The following is a 25,084-nucleotide window of genomic DNA, read 5'->3' on the forward strand; positions in this document are numbered from 1 at the left end:
TTACAAAATACTATAGAGAGAAGTCCGTAAATATAGAAAAAATCAATAAGTGCCCAAAGATACTACTGGGTGTCTATGTTTAATAAATATTTCTTATGCGTGTCTGCATGTGAAGATAAAATAATTTACTTGTTTGCGAATATTCAAATTCAGAATAACGTAAATTTGCCACCACTGCATCTATCGGTTACTTTTCCAGGTTGATAGGCCATTTCCTCAGATGAATATGTCATGTGTGTGTGTGAAGAGGAAAAGTTAGCACTGACAAACTGGAAACAAATTTTATTTATTTGAAATATCCTGAATACGTTACGAATCCAATTTATATAACGTAATAAGATGCACAGAGAAATGAAATAATAACTAAAACTACTATTAACTCTTCAGCTGCATTGATGCACTTCGTGGCAAAGTTTTGTTTTGAGATAAAAGCGTAAAAGATTATTAAACGAATTGTAGATAGTTTTTTAATGATGTTGAGAAGTGACCCTCTAATGATAGTCTAGGAACTTTTGTGTAAAAGAAGTTGGGACATTGATACTCGCTATATATATATAAGATATATATATATATATAAGATACTCGTTGGTGTATAGTATCCATATATGGAAAGTGGCAGCAGTTTATTACCTGATTGGACAATCTTGATTCTGAAAAGAAATTTCGTCTTAAGCTTTTCGGCGAAGAGAAAGATCGTGTATACGAAGATTGGAATTTCAGGGTTAGAAAGATTTGCAGGAGAAAGGAATTTTTATTTAAAAAGTCTGATGAATTAATTAACTATCTATCCTCTTTGCATTACCGTCACAACCTACGAACTAAGTTCCCTTCATGAAAGTAGACAACTACTACACACGGATCATTTGCTTTCATTCCTTTTTAATAACAGCAGTGATAGTAAATTAGCATATGGCTTCCCGTTCTCCTCAATGAGAGTTAATAACGTGGCGAAATCTTTGCAGTGAGTCGTTTAGGTGTGAATTTACACACAGCCATTTGACCGCAGGAGAACTTTTGACAACGAGTCACGCTCCGCGTGCAACGGAAGGAGTGGATTTGAGGGAAACCACATCTCCTGTCAACCGCAGCTCTCGAAGCCTGCTGTCATGTCAGTGACAATGGGTGTGACCTCCGCCCATTTACAAGGTGCTATGGGTAGACGGGGTCACGGCACGTCTTACTCCAGCTAACAAAGCATTGACAGCTGTCTTGAGCACGAATAATACTGCGAGTTGGAATCTCTTCGCAATTTCGCTGAGTGTGATCGCACGCTGTCAAGTGGTCTGGGACCTCTGTGCCACATGTCTCTCGAGCTTCAGTCCCGGTGAAGTTCCTTTCTCCACGATATTATGGCTAAATTCGCTTACGGAAACACTGCATTGTTTGTAAGCATGAATTTCTTTATTCCCGACTGCTCAGCAATAACATGTAAAAAGAAAATGTCAAACACTAATGGCATCATTTAGGGTCATCAATGCACTGAGGAGTTTTTTCCTAAATTGTTTCTCCTATTAAGCTAATAAAACGCTAACACACGGACGAAGGCAAACAATATTGTGTTACATCAACGAGGGCGCCGAATGGCGTGGGAAATAAGAAAGGTTCAATATGAAATAGAGCACAAGCTTCATGTAGTACAAAGAAACAATAATTTACAGTTTCAGCCTTCAAAACTTCTGTAGTCTAAGAGCTGTAATCATTGGGCATGTGTGCTGTAATACAGTTTTCAGATTAAGGTCCCAAAACTATATTTCAATATTTAGCCCCCATATATTTGATGCCAGAGTTGAAGAACTAAATTCAAATGTAGTCAATAACCAAAAAAACAGATAGCAAAACAAACAAGTCAAATTTTCTGCACTTTTAAGATCGACGCAAAGAATGGAATTAATGAAATATGATTTTATTTAAAATAGCCCTATAATTTTGCATTGAAATATGATTGTAAGGTGAAAACGTTTGGTTAGCATAACGTTTGCCTGTCGATTACGTCACTCTTCAATATTTGGCGGTTTTTAACGGATTGATTAGTGCAGCGAAGCTTGGACATGAATCCAGGCTAAGGCATTATTTGTGGTTTCTCCATCAAGTATTCGTTTATACTCGAAAGTTACTGCTAAGCTAATGAAATACAAAACTGAATGACCAAACAAATATGAATGAAAGTACTCATTGTTTAATAATATGAAAATATCTAGTCAATGCTCCAGCATTAAAAGATTTATATATATCTATATCTATATATTTGTAAGTAGAAGCACTTCTACAGGAGTTCTATTAAGAAATATTTTTAAAAAGTATATATAGAAAAGAGCTAGAGAATCCACTTCCTTAGGCGAAACTGTTACAAATGGTGTCACCATCAACGTAAATAAATTTACATTTATAAACTCTTTCACTACTTCATTTCCCCTCAGGTCGCATAATACTTATTATAGCATAAAAGTTTTTTAATTAAAATGTTTACGAATCGTTTTCCTGTGTTGGAACATTTCAGTGTTCGATATATACAGTTCTGATTACCATATTTTTGCTAAACTTTATTTTTTTGTTTGACTGTCTATGCAAGTACAATACTGAAAGAAATTCTTCGTGAATTATATTTTATATTGCTGGATTTTCTTTTGTTCTTTGGAATGTAAGAACATCATCTGTTTTTATAATATTTAGTCATCTCTTTTTGTAGAGACACGTGATCCCCCGTTAAATATTCAATGGTTATTATTATTAATATGCGTAAATGTCTAACATGTGTAATCATTGATATATGCAATTTCCATTAAGAATGAGTTCTGTGTTGAATTTTTGTGGAAAAATTGAAAATGTAATTGTAATTGTGTAAGAAAGTATTGCTTTAAATTTTATATAAATATATATAAAACAATTCAATTACAATCATGATTCAAACGCCTTGATACTATAATTGATCCATAATTTATTTCATCTTATTTTATTGTAGAATGTTTGACCGGGAAAAATTACGTTTCAGAAGGGAAGGAAACTAGAATGAGGTAGTTTGCTCCGTGTTGATTGATTCATTGATTTAATTGGTGTTGTAAGTCCACTCTATGCACAGTAAGGCTAATCGGGTCTTGACCTATAGTTTAAAGTGGGATCCGAACCACTATGAGCCTCCACCGGGTATCAAACCCGGGACCCCTTGATTACAAGGCGACGACGATCGGGGAGGCCAATTTGCTCCGTGTTGTATGCGCACTCTTGGGAGCGTCGTAAAGTTGCGCGCGCGCTTGCGGGTATGTGTGTGGGCATTTATAACATCATGAGAAGAGGAAAATTTTGGTAGAACACGTAGCAAATTGTTATACGAAACTGTAATAGTTCATTTAAAATTACACACACACACATCATGCACAAACAAACAACAAACACGCGCGCCCGCACCCACACTCACACACTACAGTTGGAAATGATGTTCTGAAGGGCTTCGTAGTAAAACATGGTAAGTGACATTTTGGAAGCTATTGAGTTACAAAATGAAAATAAACATCCTTGAATTCCCATCTGTAATTGCCATCTCATTTGCATTAGACTCATTGAACCCTTCTGAAATTGGGAAACGCATACCAAAACAATTTATCTACAGTATAGCTCATATTAATGTATCTATTTAATAAACTACCTTCATTTGAAAACTGTTTGTTAATACGAGAAAATTAAAGAAAAGGGTCTTTACCATTTCTGTGAAACGTTGCATACGTGAATTTAAGTAAATAAAAATGTCTACGTAATAACGTAAAAATTACACATTGTGCATTCTACTAATTATATTTTTCCTTCTCATGACAGGTGGAATTTGTATACTTTATTTGGGAGAGCTCACACATACGTTTCATTCTCCTACAATGCGCGCTAGAAGTTTCAAAATGAACGAAGGAAGTAGTATACCATCCATGGAATGACTTCTACCTTGAATGCTTGGTAGTAATTATCAAATCCTGGCCCTAATGAAGAAGAATTGTTTGGAATGGTGATGGTCTCTTTTTAAAAGCCCTGTTTCACTGGCTGCCTCCGCAAAGAGACAGGCCGTTCATCCAGAAGCCAGGCTCCTAAGAACAAATCTAATTTAAGGATAGGCAATGAGCTCCTTTGTTATCGCAGTCAAGTATCAATTCTTGGGATAACGAGAGTAGGATGGAGCAAATGGATTTGTTCCGTATTTCGGAGGGAAGGGGCGACGGAGGGAGATAAATTGAGGTAGCGGCTCTCGTGACACTGTCATCCGAGGCAAAGGATTACCTGCTTCCGTGCTCTTGTCATAATTACCTCGGAGATTCTAATCACCAATCAGGCCATTAGTTGCCAAGATAACTCAGCAATGTGAAGGGCGTCGGATGAGCTACCGACCTTCTTATAAAAGGTTAAGGTCACCTTCAAAATGAACCCATATTTATAAAACTTAAAGACAGTTCTTTTTATTTCTCGAAATGTCCTCATTGCAAAGGAACCATTGCTATTAATATGTACTGCAGAAATCTTGGAAGAGTTCTGCAAATGTGGGCAAATATCAACACATTGTGCCATCTGGTAGTAAAGAAAATGCTCTCGTATCTAACCCATTAACACTTATTCCTGCACTTTAACTCTTCATCTGAAATTTACACCAAATAATCGATTTAGATTCAGGTTACAGTTTGTCATATTGTTCTGATTACTCCCACCCACTTTAATCGTGCCTCTATCATCTTGTTCATCTTCAGGATTGAATTCCTGAATATGAACGTTTTGATTGGTCGATTTGGTTTATATTAATTTGCATTTCTGCCACTTTTGTATAATCGCAAAGATGAGGATGAGTGATGCTATGATGAAATTGATGAGATGACACTCACAAAGAACAGTCACTCCCAGGCCGCGATTCTAACACGGTTCTCCTGGCGTCGTAGCGGACTGTGGACACTCACAAATATCCATGCCCAGGCCGGGTCCCCTCTGGCGTCGTAGCGCGATGTGCTAACCACTCCGCCTCAGGGGCCGGCCTCTCATGAATCTTCTCACGGTTCGGATATAAATTCAGCACAAACTTGTTTCACTGCTAGTGTGATTTAAAGGTTTGTACCACCCCGTGATTGTCTTAAAATAATTTTTAGTGTGACTTAGCTATTCACGATTTCTTACAATTAAAATATTTTACTTCAAAGTAACCGTTTAGTGAAATGCATCTAATCGTAATGTATATTTCTCTCATTTTCTTGTATCTTAGGTGAGGAAATAGTTGCCTGTTCTGGAAATCTAAGATCCGCCATGTTGGTTTGTTTGAGTTTCTAAGTTCATTTTATGAGCTAGACATACAGTTTAAAGTGATAACCGAACCACAATGTCCCTCCACCGGATATCGATCCCTTCATTACAAGGTGACGCCCTTATCGCTACACAACTGGGATGGTCCTAATTGTACCTACGTGTCTCATAATATGACAAATGGTAATTTTCGAAACCTGTAACGAGCTGACCATGCCTGTACGCAGTACTTTTAAGGGTTGGGGGGAAGAGAGTGGTGTAGATACGAAAATGTCGGAAAAAAGAGAAGATTCGACAAATAATCAACAACGCAGTCGCTTACAGAGACTGTTACACGGCGTACAGCTTGGTGCTTATTCTTTATATTCAATTCTCAGGAGTATATGAATAGTATTGTATTCCGCAAATTAACTATGTTTTCAAATTTTCATTAATTTTCTATACCAGAACCATTGAACACCCATGATAACTCAATGCTTAGAAAATAATATAATTATTAAAAATTAAATTGTACATATTAGTAATGATTGTCATAATTAAGAACACGTCGGAATGTGAGTTAACCTACCCAAAAAAAGGAACATTTTCGTATCATGACTGAAATTGAAAAAAAAATAAGTCGGGACAGGAATTAAAAATAATGGACTGATCCGACAAAAATCAAGAGGTTTCGTAATCTTGTATCATTGGTGATTAAACTAAAATTACAAAATATTTCAGACTGTAGACTTCTGGAGCCTGCTTCTCTCTTCAAAAACAACCCATTCATTTATTTATTTATTTATTTAAAGACATGACACTACAGGCAAATGCCCACTTACAGTGTCTTGTATTATAACACTGTTTGATACACATAATATGCAATCAGCAGAATTCATAAGGTACAATAATTGATAATATGTGTTACAGTAATATAATAATTAATATAAGATTAGATATGAAAAAGAAGTATAAAGTAGTAACCTGACAATTGGGGTTAGAACTTACACATGATAACAAAGAAAATAACCATGGAGAAACATATGAGCTTCACCTTACATATAAACGATGTGATATATATATATATATATATATATATATATATATATATCACATCGTTATATATATATATATATGGAAGCGGCCCCGGCGCCCACCCAGCGTCGAATAACATGGGTACCTGGGGAAACCCTGGGGGGTAAAGGCGGTCAGGGGCGTGATGCTGATCACATCTCCCCACTCACTACCGGATCAAGAAAGTGTGGGGCGTTACCCCCACACCCCCTATACGCCTTCATGGCGTAGCTATGCACAGGGGAGCACTTTTATATATATATATATATATATATATATATATATATATATATATATATATGTGTGTAATAATAGTAATTAGTAAATAACACAAAAAGAAAAAAATAGGATGGACTCTTTCGCCTGTACATAAAGAGACTGAAATACTAAACAAAGTTAAGTCTGGTGTTGGAAGTAAGTTTCAGTTTCCCTTTTGAACCTTCGAAAACTTTGGAAGATGTCTATCTTATCATATGTATTTGCAATTACGTTACATGACCTACACATTCTCCCAGTGGGTGCCGCATTGGCTGACTTTGTTTGAGCTCTCGGTACTTGAAACAGCTCTTTCCGTGGTCTTACCTTTTTATATAGTACATAAAAAAGATTTATGAGAGCAGCTGAGAGGAGTCTATAAGTTTATGTAAGAATAGTAACTGATGTATGTAAGGATAGAATGAAAAGTTTTGCAAAATCTAAAGAGAAAGTCATTTCGTGGGGTTTTATAGGTTCATCCCGGTGGAGGCACTGTAGGTCCACTCCCGATTAGCCTTACTGTGCATAAAGTGGACTTAAAACACCAAATCAATCCAGTCCAATTGATAAGTTCACTTTAAAATATTTCTTAGTTCGAGGGAATAATGCCCCTGGAGCCGGTCATGTATTGTCAATACAAAAAAAAATCTGAGGTCAGAAATTTGACCCTAATAGTTTCTCATCAATCTTCGTTTAAACAAATTGGATAACATGGCTACTGTAGGAAACATTTGTTTGCGTGTAGGGAGGGCGGGAGGTTGTTTGTCCATTGAACAAATAAGTAGCAAACATGCTAGCTTAAAGAAAACAAAAGACTGAGGGAAATTCAGTGATGGCGAATAAACCAACGAACATACCATACAACACAGCCTGGAAATGATTATTTTCCGGACGCCAAAGAAACGAGTGCTTTATATGGCCACCTGCTGCGTTGTTCCGGCTGGGGCATTGCTGGTAGCATGGCATTTGCTTCTGCAAAAGCTGATTTAGAGGCACGCAAGAAGAGTTTTTGAACATGGCCTAACGAGCAGAAGTCGAAAGAAAATATAATAAACACGCTTCCGGTTCTTCGAAAATTTCAGAACGACGATTAACGAACCTGATTTTCAGCTGCCATTCCAGAAACCAATTGGTTGTCAGCGGGAATCCATGTTTAACAAGGACTTCAAATTCCTCTTTAATGAATCACACTCGAGACAACAAGCAGGGTTTGTAATGCTTTCTTCTGAGGTCACAGCCCCTGAGACACAGAGGAACGAACAGTTGGTTGGAGGCTGTAACTTAGAAGATAATTCGGAAAATGCAGGCAGAATAAGACACACAGCTGCTACTGGAAGAATTGACTAACTTAGATCAAAATATTTGTCACAAATATTTATGTCTGATCTGGGAAGAGAAAGCGCAATTATATGACTCATTGACTCAAGTTATATTTATGGTATGCAAAGGGGAACGTGATCCTCCAAATTTCACCCTTTTAGGTTCGTCAATTGTTAATCTATTTTCTTTGAATTCACCAACCAAGAATACTTAGGTATAGACACTTCAGTCAAGTTTCAACCTCATATACCTTCTACATGGAATGAAAATTAGTTGGCAGTCATATTTAATATACCCATAATAAATATCATGGAAAAAAATACTTGGAGGCGGACTGGTCGAGCAAAGGGGGAACTCTTTCCCTGGAATCTTCACTGATGTGAAAGATTTACATTCGTGAAATTACTTAATTATTTACAATGGTGGAGAGCAGTAGGTAGAGGTATTATCGTAGAGTATCGTAATATTAAATATCTTACAATATTGTTTAGGACTATGTTGATACTTATAGTATATGTTGTCAGTGATTCCACTCTTGTAGGATAGGCTTTTTGCCTTAAGAACGAGTTTGCACTTTGGAAATACTTGTTACAAATAGGTATAACTATTACTCATGAGTGGGATCAAATAACAGTAGGATGAGACTTTACATCTATTGCCAGAGATAACTAACTACTAGGTGAATCCCTGAAAATTCCTATTCTGGTCTCCTTAATACTTCTTTCATTAATTACCTATTGTTTTTGCTGTTCTTAAAAGATATTGCAGGAAATTTCCTCAATTGCCGCCCTTTAGATCCGTGTCTGGGCATTGGTCCCGTTTATACTTAATTGAGTAAAACGTACAGAACATTAAAATATTTGCATTTTCCTGCGGGATTCGAACTTTGGATCGGAGGAAAGTGATCATCCGGAACGTCAATCTTGAAAGGCTCTCTCACGGGCCCAGATAGTTAAGTTGCAAATTTTCCGTTCTGTATTTCTATCTATCATTAACAATAACTTTTGTAAGTCGAGACGAGAATAATTCTGAGTGGCGGCGAGAATAAGTTGATCCTGACGTGAATTGAAACAAGGTAGACACTGGATAAAGAAAGGCATAATTTTATTTACGGTGAAGGTTTTGCTACTTCCAATCAGCCAACTCCCTAGTGCATGTACAGTACGTACACCGGGAGGGGTTCTTGAAAATCACTTCTCTTGAGTCTAATTGGAAATTTATTTAGCCATGTAAGAAGCTATGTTAATATGCAATCATAAAGCAAGAAAATGCCAAATATGCGTCGGGAAAAGTAGGATACTTGAAATTATGCCTTGAGTTTATAATGAAAATAAAAGAAGTAGATGTAAAACTACTCCTGCGGATTGCAACATGCCATGGAGGCATGTGGTGGCATTCAGAGTTAGAGCCATACACATTCACACTCTCGGCTATTTGTCGAGGTGACGTGATTAGCACCACACTCCGACCGCCATTACCTCTCCAGGGTTGCTTCCATTTATTAGAGCCTGGGTGAACAGTGTCGCTTTATGAGAGGACAGTGCTGGAAAAATTTCAACCTGAAATCATTCACGCAGGTTTTAAAGAAAGTAGTACTTCAAATCTGACGTGTAAATTATAATTTCATAAAGTTTAAATTATTTTCTGTATGAATGGCGATTCTGGGGTTGAATATCAAGTAAACACTTTAAAATCTGGATTCAATATGAAGTGCAGGTGCCACACAATGTGTTGTTTCCACGATTGTAATTCTTCTCCTACAGCGACTCGGGTATTTACCTACCAGCAAGCTTCCACATTCCAGAAGATTTTTTTACCTGAAGTGAACAAGGTGGAACTGTCAAAAAAGCCTTCAGAAAAACTGCTAAGGCCATGTATGCTCGTGTTACAAGCGTCTAAGTACCTGGCAGACACCAACTCTTGACACCAGAAAACTCGCCAATGGATTTTCTCAACGTGTATTTGCAATGTGAGGACGAAAGGTGACAACTTCAAGTCTTTTACATATTTTACTCGGAAATTGCCTCGTTAGAGGATGACTTCATCACCACCTACACGTTTACAAAAAGAAGAAGAAAAGTCCAAAGAAGTACACCAAAGCGTCAGGTCCAAACTCGCTCTCCCTTAGTATGGAAATTTAGTGCACGCGGAGATACTTGTAGTAGGATTTCCTACGCTGTTATCTCCAAAAGATCAGTTTTCAACCCCAAATTCTTCTTCGTCCTCCCTCCTAGCGACCGTTTCACACTTCGTAAACAAGGTTTAACGCCGGAATATCCATCATGGGATTTAACTACGTCAGTAAATTTCTAAATTGCTGAGTATTTCTCCGGAATGGTTTCCTCGCGGTGGCTTCTCGCTTAAGGTGTCACTTTACGACATTGTACCACCTCGAATCCACGTCTTGTGATAGCGACGCTTCCAGACACCATTTGCCACCATAAAACAAGAGAGTCCGGGTTTAAATTAAACGTTAATTGAAAATAATTGCTGTTTGTCCGGACGAATTGATCTCTGTTAAATATCTTGGCCTGAGTTATTTTTCCTTGGCGTCCCTCTACTTATTAGAAACAGGTTTGTATTTAACAAGCATGTGACTAAGTATGGAGACACAAGGAAAACTGAGATACAAACTAAGGGCATCAATTAGAATTATCTTTAAGGCGTGAAAACTAAGGGAAAATTATGTTTAGAGAGTTTTTCTCCTACAACGCATTGACATCAAGGCAGTAGTATCCCGTAAGGGTCCGAAACACCGGATGGAACATTCCACACTTCTTATCGAAAGAGTCCAGATGCTACCTACACAGAGCGACGCACCAGCTCAGTGTGACATTTTCCTTTTCCTTACGTCTAATTTATCATTTTATGTCCACTTCACGCGGTGAAAGGCTAATCGATTGATTGATTGATTTAGTTTATTTTACTTCGCGTTTTGTGCCTCTTGGCTAATTTCCGAAGATGGGGATGAGTGATGAAATGATGAAATTGAAGAATGGACATTCACAAACAACCAAGCCCGACCAGGATTCGAACCCGGGACCCTTGGCGTCGCAGCGCGATGTGCTAACCACTCGGCCACAGGGTCGGGCGAAAGGCTAATCGAGACTGGACCTACAGTTGAAAATGGTTTAGAACCCGGGAGCCATTATGCCATCGGGGAGACCCACCATTAGTTTACCTGTACAAAATATGCAGAAACTACGCGAAGACATATATTTTCTTTTTACTGCAGTAACATTCAGACTTCTTCCATGGGTATGCTACACACGGTATCCGCGCGCGTTACAGTGATGAGTACTGTAGTGTGTGTTAAGCCATTTTAGAAGACTGCATGGCACCACTTTCGCTCATTCATACGTTCGTTCGAGTAGTCGCCCACCCTCGAACCTGCTAAGCTCGAGCTTACCACACTGTTATGGAATGATTGGCGACGTCTCGTATTTCAGAACGTAATAAGCAGCACTGTCAACTCATGAAAGGAAACTACTCTATGCAATTATGTACAATTCCAAATAAAAGTCGTCCGTATATTACTATGTCATACCCAAATTCTTTATGTACGAAACCTTGGGTACATATACGTATAATATGGGTGGCGCACGAAAAACCGAACCCTGCCACGAGCAGATACAAACAAGAAATAATATAAATAAAACAAATAAGAAATGCAAAGGTCTGCGCTCTCATCTTTCTGTCTTTCTTTCCTTCTCTGAGAGAAAGAAGGAAGGAAAGAAAGAGAGAAAGATAGAAGAAAGAAGGAAAGAAAAAAAGGAAAGAAGCTTCTTTCCTTCTTTCTCTCTTTCCTTCTTTCTTTCTTTCTTTCTTTTCTTTCTAGAGAGAGAGAGAGAGAGAGAGAGACCTCTCTCTCTCTCTCTCTCTCTCTCTCTCTCCTTTCTTTCTCGAAGGAAAGAAAGAAAGAAGGAGAGAATGCCTTCTCCCTCTCTCTCTCTCTCTCTCCTTTCTTCCTTCTCTCCTTCTATTCTTCTTCTCTCTTTCCCACCCTCTCTCTCTCTTTTATTTCCTTCTTTCCTTCTTTCAAGAGAGAGAAAGAGAGAGAGAGAGAGAGAAAGAAAGAAGAGAAAGAAAAAGAGGAAGAGAAAGAATCTCATCTCTCTCTCTTTCTCTCTCTCAATTTGTCTCTCTCTCTCTCTCTCTCTCTCTCTTTCTCTAGAAAGAAAAGAAAGAAAGAAGGAAAGAAGCTTCTTTCCTGTTTCTATCTTTCCTTCTTTCTTATTCCTTTCTCTCTTTCTTTCCTTCCTTCTTTCTCTCAGAGAAGGAAAGAAAGAAAGAAAGATGAGAGTACAGACCTTTGCATTTCTTATTTGTTTTATTTATTTTATTTCTTGTTTGTATCTGCTCGTGGCAGGGTTCGGTTTTTTGTGCGCCACCCAGTATAATATACATATATAATGTCGGTATAGGCAGTTTCATACCATAATCATCTACAGGGTGGACCAAAAGTTGCAATACGTAGGAATATAAAATTTTGTTTTTAAGTTTACATATTTATTTATTTTTTAACGTGTTCTTTTTTAATCCGTGTTCATCAAGAGTGGGAGAAACGTATTGCAAACCAATGGTAACCACCTCGAGCATATTAAACGAATACATTGTTTCTTGCCACAATAAATTTATTTTTCCTATTTTTCTTACTATGTATTGAGACTTTTGGTCCACCCTGTATTTTATTTCCACATATCACTGTATGTTGGTACAAGTAAGATAGACAAAACTATATTTTAACCTGGAGACGTTGATTATGTTCAATTTCAAGGCACGTTTTACTTCACGATCCATATTTGAGTGCTTAACACCACAGGTTGTATGTGCTAATAAGTTTCCAGTGTATACCGCTCGTTCGAGCGTTATTCGCTCGAGGGAAAGAGTTCTCAATTCCGTAAGCAATCTAGCGCCACCCGTGCCAACTATCGGGCGCTGTCTGGTGCGAAATTCTCTTCATGCAGCACCCTATACCATTTTATTTCATTGCAAGCATTCGACGGAAATTTTCTTCTCGATGACGCGGAACGGTTTGTGTGTTCAGGATGGCCTAAGTGAACTAGAGGCATATGTGGCAGGCTCTATGGCGGAGTGTTAGCTTAACTTGTTACAACGCCAAAAGTCCTTCCTAATACTGGGTAAGGCATCCTTATTTAATCACTCGTCCTCATTGCCGGTAAGAAATATATGTAGATTGACCAAAATAGAAAAAAGACAGTGTAATATGAAAATATTCCCTTCATCCAAATCGGATGTAAAACATCGGGAACCTAGAAGGCATTCGTTAGAAGGCGATAGCGTTTAGGAATAAATAATTTAGCAAAATATGTCCTTGGGATTTTCCAGATCAGCACAATTATTACACAATTTATGATAGTAAATATCTGTGTACAGGGTAGTATTTGTGTAAGGAGCCTTCTGCAAACTTACATTAACATTCTATTTGAACATACTGTATATCTCTCCGGGGAGAGGATATTGATGGGAAACCACAAAATATCCCTTAGAAAAATTGGTGATATGAATACTGATTCATGTCCGATAATCATTTCAACATATTTCTTATTGAAATATCACTTTCGGGAACGCAATTGTATAATGAATATAATTTTATTTTTGTGAATAACCTAATGAACATTAAATATCCCATCTACCGAACGGAATCTTATACCATCTGTCTTCTGAAATTTTCTCCACATTTTATAAATTATATTTTACTTTTGTTACACATAATAATAAAAATGCATAGGAATTTGTAAAAGTCTAGGAATATTTTGTGAGGATAAATGTATGCAAGCACACAAGCTGCTGCAAGTCCAAGTTTGTTTTTCAGTATATATTACTGCAAACTACATCACACATAAATTACCTATAGTCATCAGTTTTGCAGGCTCAAACGTAACCTGTGCAGTTTCAAGGTTTAATGAAATAATCAACTACCTGTCCGTATGCATTTAAAAGAGCAATACGATATACTTTGGATTTATTGAATTTACTTGAGATTCATTCACCTGGAGGCTTGCATGCAGTACATAGTTGGGATCCCAGGCATGATGATTCGATTTCCGGTGGGGCCACGTTTCAGTAGTTCGTATTGGCGAATAGCCTATTCGTGAATGTAGCTGATTTCAAACAAACTTTACCAAACTTAGCAGAATTTGTATTAGAGTAGGAAGAGGATTTCGCTCAAATGCCAAATAGTTCGCACGGACGACGCTAGATAGAGTACTGAATTGAGAACTTCTTCGCTCGAGCGAATAACGCTCGAACAGGTAAAACGAGCGGTATATACTCGAAGTAGTACACGTTAAACCGCAATTTGTCTGTGATAGTGGGTCCTCAAATATCGACCGTGAAGTAAAAAAATGCAGTGAAATTGAAACTTAAGTGACCATAGACAGCAACTTCATGTTAAAATGTAATTTAGTTTATATTACTTACACACAGTCATATATAAAAATGAAATAGATGATTATGGGCTGAAAGTACCAAGGCGAATATTTTACATATATGTGTCTACTATTGTCACATTAAAATGATATTCTATTGTATACGCTCGAGCGTAGCACGCTCGAGGGTGGGAGACTCGAACGAGTAACAGCGAGCGATAGTGGTCCCATGTAGAAATCTAGTATGTATAATCAAATATATATACAAATATTTCCTCGAAATGCAAATTGTTATAAACCTTACAAAAGCTTAGTTTGAAAATATGTTATCCATTGGCGAAAATTCAGATAGCATGAAACGCATCTGCTAGTCTTCTGTCTTGCAGAAAGTTCTCAATGCCCTAAGCCTTTAATGCAACGCGAAAAGGAACAAGAATCACTCGATTTCTAAGGTTCATTCCACAGGACGACTGTTCTTGACTGTGGATGTCAAGGTCGAAAGGCCATTGTGTAAATCAAGGCTCTATATGCGCCATCACGTTGACAATTTCATCATAACCTTCTGAAGCCGACCTCGCCATATTTTAAGCGGAACTACCTCATGTGACACTCGGTTTTGTCTTGCAACTTCCAATTATCCAGGAGTGAAGAACGTTTCCAAGTTCCCCAGCGGACGTTGTCGACACTTATGGCTCAAGTATGTGCTTGTGGTCAGCAAGGCCGAAAGGTCAGGAGGACTCCAATGCAAGCTTCACCTGCGGAAATGCTCTTCAGGACATCGCCAGCAGAACAAGAGGAAGAGAAGAGTAAAAGCGTCCTTCAGAGATGATTCAAATGACTTCAAGTTTTATATCAGCAAAGAATGACTTTCTTTGTTATGTTAAACGAACAATCAGCAGTCTACAACAACTTGCAAATTCTAATCTTGCTGCTACGAGTTAGATTCACTGAGTGCAATGTAGCTTTTTCTCCAAGTTCCGTGTGGTGAATTTGCCACCTGCTGAGTCACTAGTTCTCACTGCTACAAGGCAACAACGTTTATTGCAATGTAACTAGAGACCAGTTTGAAAAAAAAACTGTAAGTGTAATTCACTCATAAAAGAGCTCTCAGCATGGACTGTCTACAGTATAGAAACCACATACATATACAAAATACTCCTAAGGTAATAAACTGTAATTCAGAAACCAAGGACGATATTATCGTACGTAAAACCCTGAGAGCTGTTGGAATCCAATTTCTGAATATATCGCTAACTCTTGCATGCCAATGCGAATGTCCTTGTTATCACCCTACAGGTTTCCAGGTACCTGGGCTTGACCAATGATTTACAGTCTTCAATGGAGAATTAGGTGTGTATATATACTAATGGATAAATCATCCATACACATACAACATTCCCAGTGAGAGTACCATGTGACACTGCTAGAAATGTTGACAACTTAGATTTTTGTTGATCTGTAAATACATTTAATATTCACTATAAATATTTGAAACAGTCGACGTGATTCAGTAGGTAAAATCACAGGAGTTACGTCATAGTTTAAGTTAATCGGGTTCTCAATCCTCTGGTAATGAATGATAATTATAGTTACTCATGATTTATAGATACAGTCGAATGATCTCTTTCCTCAGAAAAGAGTCCCATACAAACAAGCAGTAGTTAAGGCATAACAATAAATTATTTTGAGTGTGTTAAGCTAACCTGTTTGAAATGAAGTGATTTCATTAACCAAACGGGGGAAAATAACGTAACGAAACTAGCCTAAATGACGTTTTGGCGATATACGAGTATATCTTAGTGTATTACGAGCTAACATATACTAAACATTCTTTATTATAAATCATAGGGGGACAAGAAAGAGACAGAAAAATCAAGCGAGGGATGATATTTACAATATGTATCAATCAGCGGCGGATGGTGGTCCGGGTCTATGGGTTGTGCACCTCAGCCTCGCGTCCAGAAGTGTATTTTTTCCCACCAGTTTCCCAATTTTCCAATATTTCTCACCAGTTTCTGCTAATTGTATTGGTAATCCAGGTTATGACTCACATTTCACTGATAATTAAACCATAGGAGAGTTATATTTCAAGAAAATTTATAAAAATAATGTTCATTACAAATTCGAAATGCTCCATTCATTTCTTCAATCGATCACGAGAGAAGATATATTGTTTGGTCTCCTTCGTGACCTGTAGAAAATTCAGCATTCCAAGACCTGACAAAATCACTCACAACGCCATACCGATAAACTACCATGGTTTGTAAGGGATAATGATAATGCCAGTATTTTCTGTAATTACCGTGTTTTAATACTGTATATTATCTTTCTTCAATATAAATATGTCCCATCAGAAACCCAAGTTGAATGCCACATAAACATTTCGTCCAACACCTAAGTTAATTACCATTTTTTATGTACTTATTCACTTTATAGTCATTGTCATGATGATCCTCGAAACCCTAATCAAATGCAACTAGTTCTTGCCAGCACTTTTACTAAAATTATGTTAAATCTGTAACACAATAGTACGAGTTACAGATTCTCATATGCACTGAATAAAGAATTGGATTGATTGACTGTTCTGTGAGAAAAATTGAAGATTAAACTCTGATTTATTTAAAATTTTCGTTGAACTTCCAAATACAAGTCAGAGCGTCTAAATGACACCAATTCCTACGACATTATGAATAGGTTTAATTCAAACCGCTGACATTTTTTATGTTACTCTTATTACACGTATTTTTCGAACACCTCGATCAATATATTCCACCCATCGCATCTGGCCTTGCATCGTTGAATACGATCGTCACTACACACCACGAATAAGCATATATCAAAGCTCGATACTTTTTGTGAACTGTTGACCCCTCTCTCAAAAAACAAACTGAAATAATAATCTTTTTCCGTCGTTGATTGCAAGACATCAAAATTCTGTTTACTGAGCAGAGTTTATTTCTTCTTGTTTTACAACATTCTTCCTCCCTCGCAGATCCACCCGAAACTTGTAGGAAAATACATTATTTCTTTCTTTCTTTATACTAAGCAAAGGCAATGTTGCAATGAAACATTTTGTTTACAACTCTGGTTTCACTATCAGTTGTTTCCACCCTCCCCTTCCTTTCTCAGTCTTTCCTTGTTCAAGGCAAGGCACCAAATGCTTGCGGCTTTTTATGCTATGCTCGGAACATCGTGAGGAAAGAGAGATGTTATTGAAGTTTTCATTTATCCCTCAGTTTGCAATGATGTGTGCGTTGCTCTCGACTCCGCCAAACAGCAAGGAATGGAAGGGGATTGAAACACTACATGGCGAAGAGGGAGGTTAACGCATGCCTGTAGGTACTAGACATCATTTTTTATGTGCGAAGCTAGTCTGAAAGCCCAACTGATCCAAGCCATAGGAGCCTTTCTGCTTTCTCTACTCGCCGCTGAAAACAGCGCCAGTTCGTGGTTCACTTTGAAAGGTTGCTCATGCAAACCTCATTCGACGAGAGAGAAACGCTGAAATAAGGAAGTAAATGAAAGGTGATGTGGCACGGGGGACATTTAATGTTTTGAATAAATGGCGTTCAATGAATAAATAATAAAAGTTAATTGCATTACACATTTATTTGGGTGTGCACGTATTAGTGTGCAAATATGCAGCAGCCACTTCGGTATCAATCAACCTACGAGTAGATGTCGAAAGCATGATTCCAAACTGCCGTATTGAGACATGAATGAAGATGGTGGTTCCAATATGGTAGGGGGACGTTCCCAGAGAAGAGAGAGGGAATACAGACGACAGAGAAGATGGTAAAAGAGAATGAGAGAAAGACAGGGGAAAGATAATAAAATATAGAAGAGAAAAAGAAAAGGAGAGAGAGAGAGAGAGAATAAAAGTAGACAAATTGAAAGATAAAAGGAGGAAAGAGAGAAAAATGAAAGAAAGGGAGAGTCGATAACAACAAAGAAGATGTAATTATGGAGCAGAGAGGAGAGAGAAAGAGAGACTGATGAGAAAGAAAGAAGCAAAATACACAGATTAAGAGAAAGAGCCAACCATTTGTTTGCTGAGGTACTCAGATATTTCGTTTTCCATCCCGTTTCCAAAATTAAAGATTGCCTTGTGACTTTCGATTCACCCTGTACAACAATACCTTAGGAAAGTCTACGAAGTCAATTTCACAATTACATGTATTTAAGGAAACAATGAATTTGTAAACTTCCGAAAAAGATTTTCATACATATATGTCAGTGGTGAAAACTCTTCATCATGCGTGTCATACACCTACCTACACCAACAGACCGTAATTCTACACGGAAAATCCTATCCTATGATTTGACTTACCTATACAGTTCCAGTTTCAAGCACAAGGTGGAGGATAGATGCCTGACCAAAGAAAAAAGGAAAACTGTTATTCCTTAATTAATTTATTTAAGTACCTTAAGGAAACAAGCGCGTTTTTAGACATTATACTTACAAACTCTCATGATATGATATATCAAAGTTGTAAGATGACAATTGCAAACACTTCTGCGTAACGATCATCTTTCAATGCTCTCTCTCTCTCTCTCTCTCTCTCTCTCTCTCTCTCTCTCTCTCTCTCTCTCTCTCTCTCTCTCTTTCTTTCAGTGAATGTTCCAAGCTGAGATCGCAGGTTCAACGTTAAGAAAAGCCAATGAATTGTAATCGTACGTGCCTTGATCAGAATTCCAAGATTAGTTTCCAAAGCAGAAATGTTCGCTGTACGCCGTAGATAAAAACTGACATCATCTGAGGTTATATCATATTAAAAGTATTTCATGTTTAATACAGACAGAAATATGGCACTAACACTACGTGCAAACTCTATAATGAGCCATTAAAAATTCAGAATCGTACACAATAAAGCTGTTCACACTCGATAACTCAGCAGAGATCTTTTGGAGACCTTGAGAGTATTTAATTCCAACGGAAAGACGCATCGTTTCAGTAAATTAAAGAAAAGCCGATCCCTCCGCGGGGTTCTATTTGAAACGGTCGTGACTGGCTGTTTGACAAGCGGAGAGGGAAGCCAGAAGGGTCGGTGGCAGAATCCCTTTCGCATGTCAGACGTTTCAAGAAAATAATAAAAAAAAACAGCCTTACAAGCGCAGGTATCTGGACCGGTTTATGTGCACGAACAGTAGCTGGCTGCCTGACTACTGCGGCTCCCATAGCTACTTGCCTTGTATCGTGCTTTGTTGTAATGATTCATTCCGCCCTCAAAGAATCCTCAGGCTGCGCAAGAAATAAAAAAGGACGAAAGATAAAAAGTAGTTCCAGTTCCAGAGCAAAAATTAAAATGCACGAACAACGATAAAGCCGCTTTTTAAAAGTTGCTCCTCATTTTGCAGATGTCATCGCTTCATCGTGAGTAAAGGAAGCGTAAGGCAGAAGAAGAAAATATTTCTCTCCTAATTGACATTTTGTAGTAAACATTTTAGAATGCTTTTTTCGTGACCTCTAATTATGCTATTCTAAACTTTTACATACCTTTCGCACAGAATAAACATTAGTGACATCTGGGAAGCAATTTCTGGAATTGAGGTTAGTCAAAAACTTGCTGGTTGATTCACAAAAAAACTCAGAAAAAATATGGATATAATACTTTGTAGTCTTTCAAAGAAATTCTTTAAGAAAAACCTTGCATAATAACCTTTAAAAAATGCAGTTAGCATCTGTGATTTTTCAAAGAAAATAATATTCAGTGGTTCTATTAATAGCGACTGAAAATGTACAAGTAACTTAATGTTTCAGTGAGAAATCCAAAAAATTATATCGAGCAATAAATAAGAAACGTCTTCGAGAAAGGAAATCATCCAGATAACGAAAAGGTTGTAGATTTTAACACCAACGTTAAAAAACTTCTTTACGGACTATTATGGATAGTAAATAAAAGGAATCAAAGTTTACAAACTAAACGAATTAAATACTTAAGGAAAATACAGAAGATACAAGATCAGAAATCTATTATACAGAAAATAAAATCAGATACAAAACCGATATAACAAAATGTAGAACAGGCCCGACTTAGATAGTTTGGACATGTAAGCAAGAAAGTTCAACAACGTAATATGAGGGACAGGATGGTGAGGACCGGAAGGAGAGATCAGTGGGAGGACCACACAGAACTTGGAGCGATGGATGGTATGAAGCAAATCCTCACCGGGAGATGCATGCCAAATAATAGAAGATAGAAGCTGCCACACGATGTGGTTCACAAGTATATATATTGATCGTGTATTCTTTTTGTTCTAATACAAGTTACCAAAATATCCCATTTTGATATGTGAAGGTCTTCCCACATAACAAACTTTATTACTACCAATTGCCATTATCTTTGAAAGGGAAGAAATTCAGTAGAATTTTATGGTCTTTAAAAATGGCACAGAATTACAAATTAGTTATTGCTGTAGAGACTTCATATTGGTGCACCTCTCTCTCTCTCTATCTCTCTTTCTCTCTCTCTCTCTCTCTAAATTAGGAAATCAGAAACCTTTTTTCATCAACTCATCACAAGTTTTTATCCACTTGTTTTCGATAATTAGACTTAAGTCAGATGCGCTCCTAATGCAGCTCTAGCTATCATCCTATCTAGCTATCCTGTAGAGACTTCATATTGGTGCACCTCTCTCTCTCTCTATCTCTCTTTCTCTCTCTCTCTCTCTCTCTAAATTAGGAAATCAGAAACCTTTTTTCATCAACTCATCACAAGTTTTTATCCACTTGTTTTCGATAATTAGACTTAAGTCAGATGCGCTCCTAATGCAGCTCTAGCTATCATCCTATCTAGCTATCCTTCAGGGCGTTGTCCGCTGTCTTCGTACTGAACCTTAACAGTAGTAACCATTTTCGATCTCGATGATTTAGATATTAGAGAGTCGGTAGATGACTGTGAACGGCGTATCGAAACAGTAGCTCTTGTTGAAAACAAAATCAACGAATAATAATTATTTATCTTGTTAAATTTCCTGCACCTCTCTCTGGATATGTGTCCACTTGTTTAGAATGTCTGTTAGCCTACATTGTCGTCTGCACTTTGGAATTATTAACATTTCCAACATTCTTTACCGCGTAATTTTCTATCGTGAGTTTTTAATGCTCAGTAAAATTATATTTTAGTACTGTTTTGTGATTTTAGTTATACTGAATTACACAATAATACAAGATCCCAAAAAAAGCGTCATATGGGCTGATGAGATGAACAATTCTTACTTTACAATATAAAAGACCACTATTGAAGAATTATAAATATTTCTCTCATCTTGCTTAGCGAGGAACCGGTTGCAACCGAAAACGTTTAGTTGAAGTACGTCTTCCTCTGCTCCTTTCCCCTGTTTGATAACCTTTTCCCTTTACAAGACAACGGACATAGACTTCTTATTTACGTCATCTAGTATACCGTGTCATATTTCCATCTCTTCCCAACTCAACTGCCATTTTTACTTATATCAAACGTATATCAAGCTGGAAATGCTGTCTAGAGTCATACACACCTTAAATCAAGAAATGCAATCTTATGTAGACTGTCATGGTATAAACGATAGTATCAAAAAGACTTCATCAGCAAGATTTTTTTTAAATGAAGATTTTTGCATGTATTTTTTTTCCAAGCGTTCTTAGTTAACTTTCCGCATATTTTTGACATTCTAACAGTTAATATTTCCTTGACAGGATTCAAGATGACATTGCAGAAAGAAGATTGAACGAAAAGATAAATTAAGAACTGCGCATATTTAGTGTTTATAAATGTACTATATATATTTTTTATGACGTTGGACAACAAGCTAACTCAGTTTTAGTCTTCTCGTATTTATCAGAGAAAACGTTATGCTCTTCTATATTACATAGATATATTTGAAGTTTGCATATATTTGAATATATTTCAATGTGCGTGGCCACATGGAACGCACGGAAGAGGAGAGAAAAATTTACAGGGCCAGTGTAGTGTATGACACACCATGTTACCAGGAGTTTACATGTTTACATGTTAAGTAGCAGATAAATAAATCATTTATTATAAATGAAAGTAAACTTCCGAGCTTTGTTCTTCTTTAATTTTCCTAAGAATTACATAAGTAGTATATTAGTAATAATTGCAATAATTCTGTGAACCTTAGTGACAGTAGGTCATCATTACCATGCATTTAATTAGGTTTTTAACTATACTTATTCCAACACCACTTCGTTCGTCTTGAAGTAAACAAATTTCTCGAGATGTAGTGTTACAATAAGTATAGTTACAAGAACAGATTTGGCTTATTATAGTAGTTACTATATTATATTCTGTGGCCACGCACATTGAAATATTTTTGAGTAAATTATTGCAAAAATTGCAAACTGCAAATATATATTTCTAATATTGAAGAGCACAGCGAGAAGACTAAAACTGAGTCAGCTTGTTGTCCAACGTCATGAAAAAATACCCAAAAAAACTCCAGCTACATTTAATTCAAGTAATTGTCGTGAAAATGCGAGTGGAACCTTTCGTGATATGTATAATACGATAGGTTTTTGAATGTTTCTGCGATATAATTATTCTGATTATAGCTCTCCAATTTATATATCTGATTATTTTGCGCAAATGTAGTGTTTACTTATTTTGTATTTTAATTAGGTAAAGATAAGCATTTATATTATAAATATTTCACTTTCAATTTAGTAATATTTATTTAGAATATTCGAATTAGTCTTCCCGAGAAAAAAATGTTTTTTTTAAATATCTTGAGGGTAGTAAGGTTGCTGACAATGGACCACATAAAAATATTTAAGTTTTTCCTACAGTAGGTTTGGCCTAAATTGAATTCTGTATTTGGAAATATTTTGCATACCACTTTCTAAACAACCATGTACATTTACAATGTTGATGTATTTTTTGTTATTGTTCTAAAAATGAAAATCATAATTGTAATAAATAGTCCATTGTTAGCAACAGGTCTCCATGAATGGACCATCGAGTTTCCGTCAATGAACCATTTGTCAAAAGAAGGAAAACTGTATCAAATAATTAGTTTTTATTACATGAGAACAAGAAACAATGAAATACATATTTAGGTAAAACAAAACGTACGAAAAATTATGTGAAAAAGTCAAATCAGCATTCATATCTTGAACAATTTTCATATTTCTCATGAATATCTTTTTTATTTTTTGATGACTATAATTAACAAATCGTTTACATGTTTTATATTTTGAACTGTTCAGAAGCAGATTTAAATAACATGTGTGTAAGTTCTTATGGAAAAACGAACAAAAAGAAAACACCGAAAAAAAATATATCAAACATACAATGAAGTTTTGCATGGAATTCTTATGCAAAAATAAGTTTATCTCAGTTACTCATTATGCAAAGTATAACTACATTTGTTTATTGTTTGAATTCCCTACAGAAGTATTTCTTCTGTCCTTTCTTAATACCAGCACATTCTTCATACACCCACTTCTTACATATCATACACTGAATCATATCTTTTTGAGCGTCTTCTTCACATAAATCACAGAACCAGCTCGATGCATTAGCATTTCTTACTTTCTTCATTCCTTCAGTGGAGTCGAGTTGATGCTTCATTGGTTCCCTTCTTTGGGTGGATTTTCCAAGCTGTGACTTGTAAGTTGAGGAAGTCAAAATAATTCCATTAGCTCTGGCCATTTCGATGGCTTCCAAATTTTTAGCGTGAGTAGAATGTCCATCACAAAGGAGAAGCACAGGATTGCTTGTTTGGTTTTACACTTTTTATAAAATGACGCATCCACTCGCAGAAAATGTCTTTTGTTGATATAGCTACTCTCGGGATTAAAGACAAACACTGTCCCAGGTAGTGAGCCATCTTTGAAGTCTTCGCACGCTCTAGCACGTTTGTAAATGAGCATAGGCGGAACATAGAAACCTCCTGCACTGACACAGCACACTGCTGTTGTCATCGTACCTCGTTCTGAACTTGATATAGTGCCAACCTGAGATTTGCCCTTTGCAGCTAAAATTTTTTGAGGTTTCTTCTGTACAGTTGGCAGCCCCGTTTCATCCTTGTTAAATATCTTTGTTCCATTAAGATGATACTTATCAACAATGTTTTCAAGAAAGTCAAAGAACTCATGGACTCTTGGCTTGCTGAATGCAGATGGGCGAGCAATATATGTGTTTTCAGGAAGCCTTAGACTTAACTCTGGGTGTCGTCGCATAAAATTGTAATACCACTCTTTTCCAGCTGATAGTTTATCTTTGCTGAATCTATTTACAATGTTTTTTTTTCCGCGACTTGGAATGTTAATGCTCTTAAATCTTTAGCAGTAACTCCAAAAAATGCGTCTTCTAGTTTTAAAACGTGGTCGACTAGCTCCTGTTTCACTTCAGGATGTAGATCTCCTAAACTATCAATAATTTTCTCACCTTCCACAGTATAACTGTTTTTCCCATCCAAGTGTCTCTTCAGTGTTGCTTTTGGTACTTCATATTGTCGACACACTTCGTTCAAACCCATGTCTCCATTGCGGTAGGCCGCAATGGCACGCTCCGTGGACTCCATTTTCCACTGTCCATATTTCACTCCTTTTGGCATTTTCTGAAATAAAACAACAATTATTGTAATTTATAACTGCTATATTTGTAATGAAATAATTATATATTTATTACAATAATTTAGCTAATAAGAATAGGTATTAGTAGTATAGGCTATTATTAGCTATGTATTTAATTTAAATTAAAAATAAATTATTAATCAAATAATCATAGGCCTAAATATAAAAATATAATCATACTGATAATAAATATTACAAATATTATATAAATTACAATTTACAATTA

General features: G+C 36.7%; 1 protein-coding gene across 1 annotated transcript; it reads right to left on the reverse strand.

Moving 5' to 3' along the window:
* Positions 1–23,904: 23,904 nt before the first annotated feature.
* Positions 23,905–24,462, reverse strand: LOC145978784 (uncharacterized). Its single transcript, XM_083111602.1, has one exon. It carries the CDS (start codon positions 24,460–24,462, stop codon positions 23,905–23,907), a length of 558 nt encoding a protein of 185 aa, XP_082967728.1.
* Positions 24,463–25,084: the final 622 nt, after the last annotated feature.

The sequence above is a fragment of the Lepisma saccharinum genome, chromosome 25, assembly GCF_977018435.1.
Source record: "Lepisma saccharinum chromosome 25, izLepSacc3.1, whole genome shotgun sequence".
In the NCBI taxonomy this organism is placed as follows: Eukaryota; Metazoa; Arthropoda; class Insecta; order Zygentoma; family Lepismatidae; genus Lepisma; species Lepisma saccharinum.

Coding starts and splice junctions, on each gene's coding strand:
- LOC145978784 (XM_083111602.1), bottom strand. CDS start 24,462: ATGCGACGACACCCAGAGTTAAGTCTAAGGCTTCCTGAAAACACATAT.